The following is a 19,670-nucleotide window of genomic DNA, read 5'->3' as shown; positions in this document are numbered from 1 at the left end:
TTTCTATCGAGAGTATTCTTAGGTAACTTCAATTATCTAAGATGTAATTAACTATAGGGGCTTGCCCTTATAGGAAGCTTTTCCCGAACCCAGCATAATATAAACCCTATTTAATTCCTTATATTAAATAGGGGAATTTGTCGGCCAATACATTGGTTTCGCAGACCAAACGGATGTCATAACTTTCTCTAGTTTATTTGATCGAGCCTCACCCTCAATTCTTGTGTTCATCCTTCGGGATAGATACAGGATTTGAGGTAAAGCGCTCTTTCATTTAAACTATGAAAATTATGGGGTCAGTTTGATTTCATCTTTTTCAAAACTAAATTTTTTTTTTAAAAAAAAAAACGTCCTTCCGAAGCGGGCAACGGGATTTCAATTCTGATGACCGACAGCTTCTTACGGGCAAACCCCACACCAAAAATAGTGCCGACAAATATGTATTTTTATTTGCAAAATATCCAATAAGAAAAATCATTTTTTTTTTGTTGATCCAAACTTGACTTGACTTATTCTAAACTAGACACGACATGACCCAAATTTGGCCCATTTTTTGAGTAACTTAAGTTCACCAAAACCCGATCTAAATGTTACATGGGCTGATCCAAATCCAAAAATTTCATATCAAATTTAAGTCAAGTTTTCATGTTGGTTTTGATATTGACATCGATAAATTAGCATATAGGGTAGAGACATACATAGATGTAATATCTGTCATTGTATTTGTGAACACCATGATGAACAGTCTTTAAAGTAATCATTTTTTTTGTATAACAACTCTATGGGCATAATAAACATGCAACTCATCAATATAGTACATGTATAAGTGATGCAGTAATTTTAAAACAAGGCTGTAAAGAAGTCTTAATAATGTATCCCATATAAGTAAATTCATTTGTAGGCAGTTGGAAAATACAACTTCCTGTATTTCCATTCTTATGAGTCTAAAGGATTTCCTAAATATTTGTTGATCAAGTGGGTTAGTTTTCAAAAAATTATTGTGTCCATCTATTATTTGCAATAGATGAGCTTACTTTTTATTTTAGTTTAGCATTATTCTTGAAATACATTGGATGATGGAGCAAAACAAGAAAATGAAGATAAAAAATGGTTTGTTGAACATGTGATGATTTATCAGATTTAATGTAAATTATTTGCTTATCAGATTAAAAAACAGATGCAATCTTTGGAACAAATAAATTGAATGGAAGAATGCCATTTTTAATGTATTAATCTTCCTTTAAGTTTGTGTCAAACATATTATAATTTTCTTAGTATGATGAAGCTAAACTGTATGTGATTTTAATAAGTTGTGGACTGTACATAGTTTTTTTTTCCTCCATTTTACAATCATCAATAAATACATTGTGCAACAATGGTATGTACTCAAGTACAGTTCAAATTTTTCGTTCTGAAGTAAACCACGAGCCTCATGAAATAATAAAGACTTGTTTTCTGCGTAATATTTTTCATAAAACCAGCAATGACTTTGGATTCAACGGTTCTTGATTTCTGAAAAATACATCTTTCAAACAACTTGTTAAACCACTCATAGTATTTCATGGTGCAGTCTTGTCCTAAGATTTAAAAATTATTCAATTAGTAGCCTATAGTATTGTGGTAACTAATATTTTGTATATAAGTTTATATTTCATCTCAACTAATATAGTAGTTGGACTTAGATCATCATCATCGTTAACCTTTTGTCAAAAATTTTTGGCAAAAACTGCCAATTTATTCTAATAAATTAAATGCACCTTTTATAAGTCACATGGTACACAGTGAAAATCAAAGATTAAAAATATTATTTAACAAGTTTAACAAGACAATGAAGTTTTTTCAACCATTAGAATTAGAAATATAAGTGTACTTGTATAAACTTAATCATGATTTTAATCATCTATAAAGCACAAGATCCAACATGAGACATGAATATGATGGCATGAATATGGGGTTGCAATGTAACCATAAAAAAAAAGGACATGATATGTCATGTGCGAGAAAATTTTTAGTTGATTATTTATATAAAGTGTGTAATCAAACATCTAATATCCGCTATTTTCTTAAAAAAAGTCACTGCAAATGGAAATATAACTTCCAATGTGTTAAATAGAAAGCTTAAGAGCCAAAAAAAAAAAAGCAAAAGTTTAATTTCATTATATTTCATTATTTTATGATGTGTATTTAATTTTCAAACACATCCCAAAATTAGTATTAATCATTTTGTATTATTTTTTCAATATTAATATTATAATTTCCACAAAAAATATCAAATAAAAAAAATACAATCTATCTTCATAATGCCTAAAAACATATAAATAAGTTGATGCATCAATGATTGGCATAACAGTCACTTTTTACACTAATTTCCTCTTCCATGAAATCTTTACCATGATCGTTAAAAATTATAGTTTGCTAAACTGATTCATAAACAACACACTTTATCATTATCCCGTATCTTTGGCCATGTTGCGGCGTCGCCTAGCCATGTTCAAATCTAATTTTGATAAAAACAAAAATCAATCATACTTTTGGCTTGGTTATGGTGAAGATGCCTTTGAATGTTAAAAGAAATTACGTTTGCATCAGAAGATAGAAAGATAAGTGGTTGGCCATCTTCATAGGAGGGGAGCACTTGAAATTTTGTGTCCATTTCATCATTTCGATTCTCTCATCTTCATAGGAGGGGAGCACTTGAAATTTTGTGTTCATTTCATCATTTCGATTCTCTTATTACCAGGATTCTCTATATATAATTTTTTGACATTTAAAAGAAGGAGAAATGATGGAAATCAAGAGGAATAACATTGAATCTATAATAAAAGACAACTCTTTCCTGAAAGAATGCTTTATGAAATTATCTTTACTTGTCACTGATGTAAACCAATACAAAAAGAATTTGAGCAAGGATAAGAATTCACTCTTTAACCCATTATAGATGCCTTAGAACTTATTCTCTTAAAAATAAGTCCTATCAATTTGTTTTCTACACTCATTCCATTGATGGGAAACCATGATGGCTTTACATATGACCCAATCTGGTTATGATTTGGATAATTTAAGATTTTTTATTTAAATATGCACTTGCTGCACTGATATTATTTTAGCGTCAGTTAATTATAGAGTCAATATCTAAAAAAATAATCAAGAGTGGCCGATATGAACTAGCACACGAAAGAAGATATATCATAGAGTAAATCAATTTATACATGATTCTACTCGATGAAGCTTACATTCACGCCTAAGTTGAATTGCTTTGCTCCATTTAGGCCAAGAAATCTCCACCTTCACTTATTCAAAGGGGAATTCTACCCTCATCTTAGTTATTATGGGCAATGGCACCACCTCTAGGCCTTCTTTGAAAGAATTAGCAAATTATACAATCTCATAATTAAAACAAACAGTAAGAATATTAATATTCTTACTCATGGATATTGCTGTGTGAAGAGATGAAATTGTATAACCAGAGATTGAAGCGAATATGTAAGAGCTAGCGTGTTTTCGTCAAAATTTCTTCGGTGATTAAAATATTTTTGCAATTGAGGTTAGGGTTTTCCTTGTTGACTGAAATTGGATTTTTTATAGTCAGGTTCTTCTCATAACATTCTTGTGTTTGCAATTTTAATTTTGACTCAGAGTATGCATGTAAATATTTCAAAATATGATCTATTTTCTTAGTTTAATAAACAAAATAAGGCATTAAATTAAGCCACATAGATTGTTTTTAATCAAGAAAGCAATTTTTATATTTACCTTAATGGTTTGTTGAGAAAGTTTACAAAAACTCATAAAGGGGTTTGTGGAGACCCTATAAGCTTTTAAGGAGGCCCATTAATAAATAGGTTTAGGCTGCAACCTCTCTCATTTTATGAAGTAGTGTCAATAGTTTGCAGGGACTCATAAATCTTAACTGAGGCCCCTATAAACCTAATCTAATTTCATGCTTATATTTTTAATGATTTTTCTATTTAATCATTTTGCAAGGTAGGTTTGTTTATTGGCCAAAATAGATTTTTATTACATTTTGAAATGTATGCCATAATTTCTAAAGTTTATATAACAATCTTTTCAAATTAAGGAAATTAATATTTAGAAACTAGTTTTGATTTGGGTTAGTTTTGGTTGGTAGGCTCTTCAATTCCCCATTTATACTTTTCTTGCATATAAAGAAAAGAAAAATGTTTTTATTCTAAGCAGTTATCTTCATATGAACTAATAATGATTGGAATGATTTGTCCTGTGTACCTATACAAAGCTAAAAAAAACTGTTAAATCAAATTTCATAGTATATTTGCTATCATCAGTACCATTGGGTCAATAATATCCTCTATTTTGATTATTAAAAAATTAATTTGGAATTAGAAATTATATTTAAGTTTAAGTTTAAACAACTTTCCACTTGAAGAATAGCAATTTCTTAAGAAAGCTAAGTACAATAGCAATAGCAATAATTGAAACTAAATAACCATCCGTGTAACAATAATTGTATATTCTCTTTATTTTCTCCCCTTTTCTTTTACATTAAAAATGAGGGCTTGATAGAAATATTAATGTAAATATTTTCAAAACAAAATTTTGTTTTAGGCACATAAGGATGCTACACATCATCATTATTATTAGAATATGAAACAAGGTCTAGTGGCGGTTGCTCACTTCTGGGCTAGTGTTTAATCATCCGGCTAGACACCTATCTATTTAATGAATGACATGTAAAATATCATGAAGTCATCCCAACACAAATGTGGATGCAAATGTAGAAGAACAACGAGGTGAGCTGCCTCACCATGGAACGATAGATATGAAAGTTTGTGTGTCTAATTGCTCTCATATGTTGAACAAAAGATATTCATTGAGATTAAGATAATGATATTCAGAAATCAAAATATTCCAATCAGGGGACTTAAGGTAAGATTTGAGATCAGTTGTAGGAAGGATTTTGTAATTTGGTAAGCATAATTGAAAAAGCATCCTTGCTATGACAAACATGATTTTGGTGAACACATGGTTGGTTATGTGTGAGAGAGTATGGGTGAGCTTACAAGAAACTCATGCCTTTGTTGAGTAATGTGTTTCAAAATATGTTGGATGTAGTATCCTTCATTAGATTGAGTGTTGAGGTTAGTGATGTGATCTTGTGATGGTATTTGATGAAGGTTGGTATTGTTTGCAGTCTAATTGAATGGACGATGAAATCAATTGTTGGCCCAAATACATGGGTCATACTTTGGAAGGTAAAAAAATTTGAATAGCATCGTCAATATTGATCTCATCTGAAGGCAATTTACATGGAATCCCATGCTATGGTGACATATAACATCAACAGCCATGTTATTCTTAAAGATGTGGAAATAATTAGGTCTAAAAGGGTATGCACATTGCAATAGAATGTAGAGATCATAATATTCATATATAGGCAAAATATTATACTACTCTCTGATGGATTGGAGACGATAATTTTAATAAATAGGTAAAATATTATGCCCCTCTTCGATGGATGGGTCCAGGGGTGGAGTTAGAAATATTTAATAGTGGGAACACAATTTAATAGTTTTAAATATTTATGTACCATTTTTATATGAAAAAAATGTCTCTTCTAATAATTTTGAGTGAATTATTCCTATAAATATAATAATAATTATTAAAAAGAAACTCTTCAAAATTTCTTATTTTTTAATACTTTATATGACATATAATAATAATAATAATAATTTATTTTAAAAGAATTATTATTTTTAATATTATTATTAAACTTTTTATCATTATTAATATTCATTATATTATCCTATTTCTATGTTTAGATAGAAATGTATTTTTTTAAATAAAAATCATATATAATTGAGAAATTATTAAGAAAAAAATGGTACTTGAATTTTTAATAACTGCAAAATAAATTATAATTTCATTTTATTATATATATTAAATTAGTTAATTCATGTGATAATCATTTTTATTAAATTACAGTAAATGAATAAGCTAAATGAATATATGAAATTAAAATTTGATGCACTAGCTGAAAAAGTTAAGATTTTTCTTATACATTTTGTCCCACTTATATAAGACGTTTATTACGTTTGCTAGTTAAATCAGAAGATCAAGCGAAGATATGTTGACATTTAAAACAACTTGGTCCAAGAAAACTTAAATCTGTGGGCTTTTTAAAATTTTAGCATTTCATAAGAGATATTAAATAATTAAATTGTTTGAGGGAGAGACCTAGTTCATTTAAATGATATTTGTAGTGGGCCAGTGGGGGCACAACCCCCAGTGCTCTCACCATGGCTCCGCCTAGGGATGGGTCAATATAGCATGGAAGATTTATGGGTGAAACAATTAATTTTGGGATGCTTGCATTTTGTGATAATTTGTAGAGTATGATTCTCTACAATTAATGCGATGATATCTCTTTAGATCACTAACATCTAAGAGATATTTGTGTAAAGGATACGTGATGCTATGAAAACTTATGATTAAAGGGGTATATGATTTTATACAAGAGATTGAGAAGCTATAGCAAGCGAAGATATATTACCTTGAGTGATTGACCGAGAGTGAAGGTTCCTTCTCTTGGTTTTCAAGAATTAAAAAGATGGGGTTGGGTTCGGGAAGAAATAGTGGTACTATAGGGGATATATTATTTATAGATAAATGGTTCTGTAATTTTTTAAATAAATTAATTTTAGGAGTTATATGTGTCAAATATATCTTGGTGTAGGGTGCAAATTTTATTTAAATTTGTCAAAGTTCTAAGAGAAGAATGGTTTTTGTGAATTGGAAATGATTTTCGTCCATGATGACATGGATTAATTAGTTTATATGAAAGACAATTTATATATAAAATTGTTTTGTAGGAGAACATGTATCCATGAACCATAACGGGTGTCTGTTAAGCCTCTTAAAATTGAATTTCTTTCATTTTTGATAAAACTTACATGTCAAATGGACATTTCATCTGTAGGAAAATTTTAGTAGAACACATAAATAACCATTTAACATCATTTAAGTCAACAAAAGCAATCCTCTGATGGGATTTTTGTCAAAATATATTCAAGCTGATGATTTGTGCTAACGAATTCAACTACATCATCACTTCAAGCTGCATTTATCTCTATGAAGTGATGTCTTATCTCAACTACATCACCACCTCACAAATATTGAATTAAGATTGTGATCAAATTAGTTGTACTTGTATTGTTGCAACTGACAAGAATGTGATCTAGATTAAGTCCATGGTCTTTTAATATTTATTTATGCCAAAGTATCTGCGTGACACAATTACATGTCATGCACAACTATCTGCAGTGGCTTTCTATGCTTCTATAGTGGACAAAACAACATAATTCTGCTTTCCACTGACCAAGGCATTAATGAGGTTTTAAGAATTGATAGATGATTGAAGTGCTTTTCAAATCAACTTTGCAACCTGCAGAGTCACTAATAGAACAATCTACAAACTTGCATGTACCATTATTTTTATGATACAGCTTTAAGTTGGAAGAGGCCAAATTTACTTAACAGTTATTGGGTAAGACTCCTTAAAGTCTGCTTGAAATCCAGCACGAAGGTACACGACAAAACAAAATAGTTGGTCTATTGGCTGCCAAATAAAATAGGAAACCTATCAGACCTCTACATATTTGATTCTATGGATCCCCTCATTTCATCTTTTTTTAATTTAGTTGAGTAGCTCATGGGGATGCCTATGGCTTTGCAATCTTTCATGTTAAACCTAGCGATTAAATCATTAATTTACTTTTTTTAGATATAATAATGCCTTTTTTTAAGTTCTTTTATCAAATTAATTTCAAATTTCTTATTCATAATAGTGGTAAACTCATTAGATAAATACTCTTTTGTGGCTCGAAATCGAATATCATCCGTATGGATCTGAGTTATTACTATGGCATTGTTTATTCTGTCGATAAACAAAATGATATCTACTTTACCCTTAGTAAAATCTAAGCTACTTGAGAAAGTACTTAAACTATTAAACTAGGCTTTAGGTGCTTGTTTCAGTCCATATAATACTTTTACACACATAATTAGTATGGACATGATAATGATTAAATTCTCTTTAAAGTTTATCATATAAAGAAGATTTTTGTAATTAGTTGTTTATTTTCATCTTTAACAAAATCAAGTTCAGTTTGTATATTAAAAAAATGTTAAACTTGAGCTGCATGCATTTTTCAGAATACAATACTTTTTATGTTGATGGTACTTAGCAGTAAAGGCTCTAAATGATAATAGATATGAATACTTAATTGCATGAAACTCCTGCCAAAATATAATAAGAGAACAGCAAATAAGAGTTATTGTTTGAAACCCATGCTCTCTTACAATGCAATGCATGAAGAAATTCCAAAGGATTGGTTTATTTTCTTCATGGAAACCGATTTAATATTCTTTAAAACAATGCTATATCTTCTTCTTTCATAAAGCACATAGGCATTTCAGTACCAAATATTTTTAACTAAATTTCTTCATAGGAGAAGAATGCAATCCGACTGCTCTTTTTAAATTATGGACTAGAGCAAAATTTAAATATAACACACTACCTTTTTTGTAATTTACTGATGTTGGCTTTGATATTTCAGATAAGACCAAGCAGACCTCATTGAACTGGTCAAAGCGTTTTGAGATTATTTGGGGAGTTGCAAAAGGTCTCCTTTATCTTCATGAAGAGTCACCAGTAAAGATCATACATAGAGATATCAAGGCTAGCAATATCCTGCTTGATGAACAACTTAGCCCAAAAATCTCAGACTTTGGTTTGGCAAGGCTTTTTTCAGGCGATGAAACTCATATCAACACTTTTAAAATATCTGGTACCTAGTGAGTTTGAACTCCAAGCCTCTGCATATTTATCTCTACTAGCAACTAATGATTTTAGTTTTTCTTTTAGTTGATTAAAGAAAAGGGGAGTTTACATACACATCTCCCTATTCCTATTTATTTATGTATCTAACACCTAAACTTTTCTTTTTTACACTTCTACTACTCAAATCTTTCATATCAAATAAAAATTACTGCTATTTTAACTTTAGAATTGAAATACAGCTTTTCATGCGTAGGTAAAGTGGCAAATATGTAAAAATTGAAGTTTAGGTGTTAGATATGTAAAAAACCATCCTAAAGAAAAATGCAGTAATTGTTTTTGGTGAAATGAAGAGTGCCATAAATTGGTTCTTTGCTTGCTTTGGGCCAACCCAGTATCAAAGGATCATACGGCCCTCATCCCTAATGCTGGACAATTGCAAATTTGTGTAAAATGAGTGTAAATTATTGTAGGATGAATGCAAACTAATTATGAATGTGGAAGCATGATGATTACATTGACAATTCTATAATTCACATATGAGCGAATGATATAATACACAACTATTAAAGAGCACAAAAATGATAACAAGAATAAAATGGGTTTGAGATGATTTATGTTTTAGTTAATCACATTAGATGTCTAAAGTTATAAAAGTAAAGAAGAAATGGAATGTTTGGATGAACCTATGAAGAACTTAAGATAATCGATGGAGGGGGCGGGGATAAGTTGAAGCCAACCTTTATGAACAATCTATCTAACAAAGTGAGAGACTACTTAAGACTGAGGGCCAAACAATGATAGAAAGAAGGTTTAGTCCGTAGGTTGGAGAAGAGCCTATATGGCTTGAAGCAGGACCTGAGACAATAATACAATAGGTTTGACATGTTCATGTCAGATAGTGGGTACATGAAGCTTTTTGTATGTGGATGACATGTTGATTGCAGGAGCATATATGGAGAAAATCAGAGACTTAAAGTAGCAATTATTAAACGAGTTTGAGATGAAGGATTTAGGTTCAACTAGAAAAATCCCCGAGATGAGAATCAGCTGGGACAGAAGTTCAAGTACATTGAAGTTGTTTGCAGAGGTTCAATATGAGTGAGACAAAACCAGTTTGCACCTTATTAGGTAGTTAATTCAAGCTATCTAAGGAGCTATCACTTAAGTTTGAAGCAGAGCAAATATAAATGAGGAGAACTTCGTATGCTTCAACAATTGAAAGTCTGATGTATGTTATGATTTATACTAGACCGGATATTGCATTTATAGTGAGAGTGGTCAGCAGGTACATTGGAAATCCAGCCAGACACCATTGGGAGATAGTGAAGTGGATTTTTAGGTATTTAAGGAGAACAATCAACATGTCACTTTGCTATGGAAGTGCAAAGATCAATCTATAGGAATTCATAGATTCAGATCAGGCAGGAGACTTGGATGGTAGGAGAACAACAATGTATATCTTCACTTTGGGGAATACAACAGTGAGTTGGGTTTCCAGGCTGCAGAAGATTATTACATTTTCAACTACAGAGGCCAAATGCATTTTTATCACCGAGGATAAGAAGGAGATGATTTGAATACAGAGCTTTATGACAGAATTAGACAAGGAGCAAGTGATTGAAAAGTTTCATAGTGATAATATGAGTGTAATTCATCTTACTAAGAATGTTGTTTTTCATGCCAAGACAAAGTCAGCAGAGGTATCACTTTATATTCTCTCTTCTAAAAGATGAGCAACTGTCCTTGGAGCAGGTACGCAACTCAGAATCTTGCAGACATGTTGAGGAATGCGGTAACTATCGAGAAACTGGAGCTATGTTTGGTTTCAGTTGGAGTCCATAAAGGTTGAGATCAGGGGTGAGCCACACCACAATACATGATTATGAAGATGATACAGATGGAGGTGCAGATTTGGAGGCTAGGTATTGGGTGCTTTCAGTTTTTAAGTGGGAGATTGTTGTGTTTTTGGAGTATGATACACCCACAACAACTTCGAAGAGCAACACAACAATAGGTGGCGGGGCGCGCTTGCAGACCTAGACGAGGCATTCCCACGCTTGGGTCTGCAACACCCTCGAGCCCTACTTCTAGTACCTAGGTGCCCGGTTACATAGCGCACGAAATCCCCACACCAAGGAGTGGCGCGAACCCGTCAAGGGCAATTCAGTTCAGTTTCATTAAATTCGTGATTTCGAGCAACGAAGGAATAATCTCTGCGAGCGCGTTTCTTTGATAAGGTTTCTGTGTAGTGAAGAAGGATCGAAGAGGAGGATTTCAACGTGTGTTTCTCTTGTGGTATCGAGTGTAAAAATTTTGAGCAATGTCAATTAAGCTCCATTACTTGTAGGGAGGAGATCTGAATGAGTTCTTTGTACTTTACTGAGTTTCATACTAAAGACTCCCTATTTTTTTTGCGTTTTCAGGTTCTTCCACATTAAATTATGGTGTGCTCTTTCTGGAATTATTTTGTTGCTCTTCCGTTCATTTTTTTGTTATGGTTTTTTTTTATTAAGTGTGATCTAATTTCGTGGTGTGTTTTGATTTTAATTGGATCAATACCCTAGTAGAAGTATAAGGGACATTCCCATCAATCATCCTCGAAACCAGGAAGTTCCTGATGAACTAACCTAGCTCTGATACCAAATATCCAACAACAACAACAATAACAAGTATTTATCTCACTAATTGAAGTTGGCTACATGAATCCCTTTTCTCCATTGTGTCCTATTGAGTGTAATATTTCCATTTAATTATAATAAATTAAGACAATTTTTTTATACAACATGCCCAAGTCTTTTTTAGATCTGTCGCTACCTTTCGTAACATAAGTCAAATCTCAAAAATCTACTAACATAACTCGGTCATCAGATGGTCGACGTTTAATGTGACCAAATGATCTTAGACGACTCTCTCTATTCTTGTTTGTCTTGGGAACTACTCCAACCCCTTCATGGATATATTCATTTCGCATTTTGTCTATAAGCGTAAAATCACTCATCCGCCTAAGCATTCTGATCTCAGAACCAATTAACTTTATTTTGTGCTTCTCTTTTACATACCAATATTCTGCGCCATAAAGAATTGTGAGTCTCCCCACTATCTTATAAAATATTCCTTTAAGTTTAAGCGGTACTTTTCTATCACACAATAGGCTCCGATACCAAATATGATTCATGATAATTACAACTAATGCAAGATGAATACAAATCGCTGTAGGATGAATGTAACTTGATTGCAAATGCAGGAGTATGATGATTGTACTCAGTTATTTTTAAACTGCTTATAAGGGAATGATGATAAACACAACTATTCTGGAGCACAAACATGATAAAAATATAATGATGGAAAGATAATTTAAGTTATCGTTTTCCTATAAATGTAAAGAAGAAATGATAGCTTTGGATGATCTAAATTATGATGGATTTAAGTTTAGCGTGAGAGCAAGAATAACTTGAAATTGACTTCTATGAATAGTCTGTCGTCATAGGGAACTCTTTCCCTTTTGGAGCATCTTTAAGCGACTCCATCTCTTCCTTTCAAAATGTACTTCCTTGGCTGGTAAGCATACAGAAAAAGGTAGAAAAAGCACAATGACCAATCTTTCATTCAATCACTTAACTATCCAAATATAAAAGAAGAGAATGATAAAACCAAGGGATTAGAGGGGTTTTACAAAGGTTCATAGTGGTTTGAATGCATGGTATTATTATTTCAAAAATTTTTCAAGGCTTCTCACTAGCGCCATGTTTACTAAAAGCAGAGATGAGGGAGAGGAGATGATCATGATAGTAGTGCTGATAGGGTGCTAAGTCATAAATAACTTGAAAAGTCAAAATAATTATGATGAGATTAAGTTCAGTGATGATAGTCAAAGAAGAGTCGAAAGGGTAAAAATAATCTAATTTGGGATAGGTTAAAGTGTAATATTTAGAAATATTTGAGATGATTCAATATATATCTCACAGTTCTATGATTCAACATGACTCGAAGATTGGACAAAACAATATGGTCCATCTAAAATTAAAATACAGTTGAGGGAGATGTGATGAAATTACGGAAATCGATTCCAGAGATCTAAAACAAAACTTAGAACAAAAGCATACAAAACTAGAAAATACAAAGAACACATGATTTAATGTGGAAAAACTTGAGATCGGAAAAAAAACCTCTGAGCCATATACACTAAGAAATCCATTGTGAAGAAAATGAGATAATTTTACAAATTACATCACACTTAAGTCTCTCAACACTGTGGAACGTTTCAAAACACTCCTCTCCTCTCTTACATCAAAGAAAAATTGAAATCGTACTTTGAGTCACATACCATTCTCGCAACAAAGTTTAAACTTCAAGTGAAAACTTTTTGAATTCGGTTACTAACGCTACGGTGCCGTGATAGTGGCGTTGTGGCATTCAAAGTAGACATTACGGTGCTGCAATGTTGAGCTCTCGGGTTCTGAAACCTGAACTGGGGCGCTGTATGTTGGTGTTGCAGCACTCTCTTCTGAGCATGGAGTGTTGTGCTCTCGAGTTATGAAACCTAGACTGTGCTCTACGACATTATCTTCTGGGCGTTGGATTGAGTTGCCCCCCAAACCCAAACCCCCCCCCCCCCGCTTAAGTTTGATTAGCTGATCTAAGGGCTTGAATGACCAATAGATTAGCACAATTGGGCTCCACATAATAATAAATACAAAAAAGATAAAAATGTTACCGGATATATCCAAGAGTCCAAGATACTTTTCTGCGCACGTAAGGTACATGGATGACCTACTTGATTGGCCTTTTACCATATTATATTTTAGGAGCATTTGCATACATAACACTCAATTCTTATTTATTGACATATCTAACACCTAATTTTTTTTTTTTACATTTATGCCAGCCCAATCTTTCATATCACATAAAAAATATCTCAATTCAAACTTTTAAAAAGTTAAATGCGCCTTTTTATGGATAGGTAAGATGATATGTATGTAAAAATTAAACTTTAGGTGTTAGATATATGTAAATGTGTCTTCCTATATTTTATTCTTACAAGTATTGCTTCTGCAGTGGTTACATGGCTCCTGAGTACGCCTTAAATGGCTACTTGTCCCCAAAGAGCGACGTCTTCAGCTTTGGAGTCCTCTTGTTGGAAATTGTTAGTGGAAGGAAGAATCTGGATCGTCTGCTTGGTGAAGAGAAGGCCGACCTCTTGAGCTATGTAAGTAACGCTATATACATACATACATACATACAAACAGACACACACACATATTGACACGCATATATATGCATACATACATGCATCTATATATATACATATTCTTATATATTCTTATATACATTTTGACATGATATGAAGGTGGTATAAATGTTTAAAGTAGAGTTTAAATGATAGATATGTAAATACAAAGAAATTGGTTGGTATGCATGTAAATGCTCAAGTGTTCCAATCTGCATCCATCATTTTTTATCTGCATGAAACACATTGTAAAGAAGCCAATGGAATCTATTCCAACATCCCAGGCATGGAACCTCCACAAAGATGGGAAGGTATTAGACATCATGGACTCCAACCTCTCCTCCTACAGCACCGACGAAGCTTTTCTATGCATCCAAATCGGTCTCCTGTGCTGCCAGGCCATCGTATCCGATCGACCGGACATGTACAACGTTCATCTCATGCTCTCCAGCGACTCGTTCAACCTGCCAAACCCCGGCATGCCGGGAATAAGGGGAAGGACTGGAGGTTGGATTAGCACCTCTTCAGCTCTCTCAAACACCAACACAGACAAACGTAGTAGCACAAATACTGGCACTGAAATAACTAAGGTATCCACTTTGTCTAATTTAGGGGAATCCTCATCAAGTTCTACTTTGTACAGTACTGTAGAAGACTATTCAAGGAATTCAATTTCTGTTTCTTTGACTTCTGCTGGAAGGTGATGGCTTTCTGAACAGGATTTAGGAACTTTTGATTGTGCACAGACTTTTATGGAATAGAAATGTGAATGCATTGCAGTTGGTTCTTTTGATTGATTTGGTTTAGTTTCAATCAGATGGGGCCCCAAGACTTTCATATTTACATATGTATGGCTCAAAGCATTGTGTTAATTCATGTAAATCAAGCGAGTTAACACCATAAAAGGGAAAAATATTTAGGGTGTATTTTAGATATCTGTTGCTTTTGAAGAAACAGTTATGAAGCTGCTTCATGAAAGTTACTGTTAGAAAGCTGCTGATTATATACCAGTCTATCTGTTTGGATAATCAATTTTGTTGTAGTTGTTATTAGAAAAAAGAATGTAATGCCCTTATAGGTATATGTTAGTTGTATATTTATAGTTTCAATAGTAATTCTAGCAGAATAACAAAAATAAATTAATATTTCAAAAAGATGATAGGAGTCCAATCCTCATGCTACGTCAAGTTTAACACAACACTTAACACATAATAACATAATAATAAAGATTACAAAAACAACAATTAATATTATCATGATCGACGTTATTCTTTATATCCAACCGATTAAGTCTTCAAAATAATTTTCTTTCTAGCTTAGCGACGCTCAACAATTGGAATTATTTGATTGACCATGTTCTACCTCTTGTGGTAGTTCCTTTTGAGCACTATTTGAATTAGAATATAGATCCTCATCCAAATTCTGGGGATTGTCTAGTGTTGTAGCACTAAACATTAGAGCGTATTGCTACACTACAAAGAAACATTGAATCAATTTGTTCAATTTGTTCTATGCTACAAAACACTTTTTTTTTTTTTGCATTCGACACAACCTACAATTGAAAAAATTATAGTTCAAATTATAAGAAAACATGAAGAAGATATATAACAATGTCTTCTACTTACCGATAGTTTTTCTCTCCAGCACTCCTCGGATCTATTTATTATTTTCTTAATAGGATCCCACTCTAATCCAATCGCTCATCACTATAGCTCCTTCCATTTTTTCTAGCTTTTTTAGTTGATATACTTTATTCTTCAACTGAGTTTTATCATACACCCTTCCCATTTTTTAATGAATTTTTTTGCTATGTCTTACTAGCCTTCTTTATTGAAATGTGTTGTTGTTCTGTTATGTAATTCAATCTTCTTTAAGCATAAATAACAACAAAATAAATTCAACTCCCCCCTCCCCCTCTCAAAGTTGCCGATATACCACATTTCTTCTGTTTTCATATTTGGTGAAGTACAATAAACTTAAGTGATGTTGTAATTAAGGTTAAGATAATAAATTGAACTTTCTGAATGTAATGTCATGAAGGTGAATAAGGAATATAAAATGTTGAAAAAATAACAAATTAAGCTTATAAAATACAATCTAATAACAAAAGTGAATAAGAATTTAAAACAATCAAGGTAAAGCTCAATGAGATCATTTTGTCAGAGATTACCCAATCCACAATCACCAACCACATTTGTTTGTCATATAGGCATAGAAACATGGGCTATAAGACTGGGATTATTGGTGGGTTCAAATATACAAAATAGAAAAGAATATGATTTAGAGTAATATATAGAATTAAATGAGATGAGTCATAGTTGATATTTGATTCACAACAGATGAGTACAATATCCAATGACAACAAAGGAGTAAAGACAATTATATGAATCATAGCTAGTAATCAGTTGAGTTCTTTATATTTTATTTTGCATCATATATAGCTCTACAAAACACACCAAAGCAACATGATTGAAACCCACATTACATATGACATATACCGTGTTATTACCATATACCGTGTTATGACATATAACTCTACAAAACATAGCTAAACTGTCAGTTAACCGTGAGAATTTACCGATGGCTCTGTCTGTGCTAAAAGTGTAGCACTTTACCCTGACATCGTTTATTCAATAAACTATTAAAAAACTGTCGCTTATTCAATAAACGAACGTAAAATCATTGATAAGTCGTTGAAAACATATACCACCAGAAAAAAATATAAAACCATCTTTCAACGCTACAATTTACGCACTTGCAATCGTAACAAATCAACCAAAACACATTAATAAAAATAATTAACACATAAATCATGTACAAAAATAATTGAATTAAAACAAATGAAATATACAACTACACAATAAAACTAATGTTCGCTAATAATAAATTGTTCAATACATGAGCAAACAAAAAAATAACCCCCCACTCATCCTCCTCATCATCTATGTCCTCTCATCATCATCATCATCATCATCATCCCCACTCTCATCCTACACCGGCTCCTTCCCTGTCTGCAATTTTGAAAGTAGCACTGCTTCGATCTTTACCCTCATCAACGATCTCAGGGCAGTTATCTGAGCAGACAACAACCTGACGATGCATCTCATCCTCCTATGAAGTAAAAGTGGATGCATCAGATGTGCTAGAGGCTGGGCAGGCATCATAAGTTGGCGGCTGGGACACCAACCTGTAGACCCTGCCCTCCTTGCCTTTCTTCTTTCTGCCGATAGCCTCCCTCTAGTGGTCATACTTAGAAGGATAGTGAAATATGTCCGAACTATAGGTCGAATGCTGTGATCGGCTCTCGTTGAGCCTTAGGAAAGCCTCATACAAAACATATGTTTAATGAAAGTGAAAGACTAAATAAAATTTGATATTTATTTGAATTTTATACTTATTAATTTTGTGAATTACCCGGGTCGTCTGCGATCCGCTGTTTACTCAGGATTGATTAGATTGCCGCTTGTGGGTGGGTGTAACTCTGTCGTAGTTGGCTCATGTTCTTTCTCCAGTGTTTGTTAGCGTGATGGAATAGTTTGCATACATTTAATATAAAATAAGATTTAATGCAAAAAAAAAGTCTTATCAGCCTCCTCTTGTTCTCCATATGTGAGAGGGCTCCATCGGTGTTCTTTAAGGCCCCTCTGCATTGTCAAAATAGGAATTATGACAATGAAAAATAAATTTCAAAGTGAATTTCCATTTTTGAACTGACAAATTAAATTTCAAAGTAAATTTCCATTTTGGAAATGGAAATTAGACTTCGTTAAAGAAGAATACAGTGAATACTCTTTACATCATATGAAATATCTTCTTTTAAGAAAATATTTATAGGTGTGTAATTAATCACATAAGGGACTGCAGGGATGGAAATGCTTAGTTTTTTATTGTCTTTACAGCTGGAAACAAAATATGAAACAAATATGCCAATGCAAGAGTTGGAGTAGCTACAGTTACACACAATATTAGGAGACTTATTAATGGATTTTACGATCTTCAACATACCTAACATTAATATGATATTAAATGATCTGCTTTTGATCCGACCGGAGGTCGGTTCGAAAAAAAATTGATCCAAAATTAATTTTCGAGCGATTGTCGTTGTTTTTTAGTAAATCCAGATTTGTTAAATGAATTTATTATATGGTTTTAATGGATTTATCCCACAAGCTTCAACCTCTCTAAATCTTGTAAATCATGCTTATTATTCTTTTCGTAAATTTCAAGTTTAAAGCAAAAAGGAGCAAAAATGATATTTAAGAATATGTAGGATTTACATAGGCATTATCCGTCGTTTCTTAGGATTTAACTTAAATCCCACATAAATCCTGTGCCAAACAACCCCTAATTAAACTCTTTCTCTAGGGGCTCTTTGGTTACGAGTAGGATTTAATCTGAATAGGATTGAGTAAATTCTGTTAAACTGGATTTATGAATCTTGAAGAGCTTAAATCCTGAAAATTGTTTGATATGTTAATAAGTAAATCTTAGTAAATCCATGGAATATGCTTGTTGACTTTAATATCATTTTTTATACAATATGCCCAAGTCTTTGTAGGTCGTCTACCTCTACCTTTGTTAACATAAATCGAGTGTAAAACATTTACTGTCCTAACCATCAGGCGATCAATGTTTAATGTGACCAAACCATCTAAGACGAGTCTCTCTAATTTTGTCCTCCACATGAGCTACACCAATCATATTATGGATATATGCATTTCACATTTTGTCTCTAAGTGTAAAATCACTCATCTATCTAAGCATTCTCATCTTGACATCCCTTAATTTTGTCCTTCTCTTTTAAATCCCAACATTATGTGCCATAGAGCATTGCATGTCTCACCACCACCACCAACAAGCCTTTAACCAACTAAGTGGGGTGGCTACGTGAATCGTTTTTCGCCATTGTGTCCTATTGAGTGTCAATTTTTCATTTAATTCTAAAAAATTAAGATAACTTTTTATACAATATTCCTAAATCATTCTAGGTCCACCTCTGCCTCTCTTAACATAAATCAAATCTAAAACACATACTCCTCTAACTGAATAATCAGATGGTCGGCATTTAATATGATCGAGCCATCTAAGACAATTCTCTCTAATTTTGTTCACCACAGAAGCTACACTAACCCTATCTCTGATATATTCATTTTGTATTTTATCTCAAGTGTAAAGCCACTCATCCACCTAAGCATTCTCGTCTCTGCAACACTTAGCTTTATGCTTCTTTTTTAAAAGCAAACATTTTGTGTCGTAGAGCATTACAGATCTCATCACCATCTTATAAAATTTTCACTTCAGTCTAAGCGATACTTTTTCTATTACACAATAGACCCGAAGCATTTCCCGACTTCAACCGACCAAATTGAATTCTACTAATAACATTCCCCTCTACATCACCAACACCTAGAACACTATACCTAAGATATCTAAGGCATTTGCACCTTAGATGTATCCACAAGAAGGATATCAACAACAAAAAGCATAAACCAAGGTACATCCTCATGTAAATGTCCATCAAGAGCATCCAAGTATACCTTTGAGCATCGAAGCAGGTGAGTCACCGGAGCTGGTGTCGCCGGAGCTATGGCCACAGGGTGCTGGAGTCGCTGGGGGAGGGGGGGG

General features: G+C 32.8%; 1 protein-coding gene across 1 annotated transcript in view; it reads left to right on the top strand.

Annotated features, from left to right (window-relative positions):
• LOC110039356 (G-type lectin S-receptor-like serine/threonine-protein kinase RKS1) overlaps positions 1-14,963 on the top strand; it is a 24,388-nt gene extending 9,425 nt beyond the window's left edge. The window contains exons 3-5 of the mRNA XM_020744390.1: positions 8,595-8,832; positions 13,874-14,024; positions 14,330-14,963. Coding sequence (XP_020600049.1) covers positions 8,595-8,832; positions 13,874-14,024; positions 14,330-14,749 — 809 coding nt within the window. The 3' untranslated portion in view covers positions 14,750-14,963. The remainder of the gene's footprint in view (positions 1-8,594; positions 8,833-13,873; positions 14,025-14,329) is intronic.
• Positions 14,964-19,670: the final 4,707 nt, after the last annotated feature.

The sequence above is a fragment of the Phalaenopsis equestris genome, unplaced genomic scaffold (genome assembly GCF_001263595.1).
Source record: "Phalaenopsis equestris unplaced genomic scaffold, ASM126359v1 Scaffold000002, whole genome shotgun sequence".
Taxonomy (NCBI): Eukaryota; Viridiplantae; Streptophyta; class Magnoliopsida; order Asparagales; family Orchidaceae; genus Phalaenopsis; species Phalaenopsis equestris.
The sequence above is the reverse complement of the archived record's forward strand: the minus strand, read 5'-3'. Positions and strand labels throughout refer to the sequence as shown.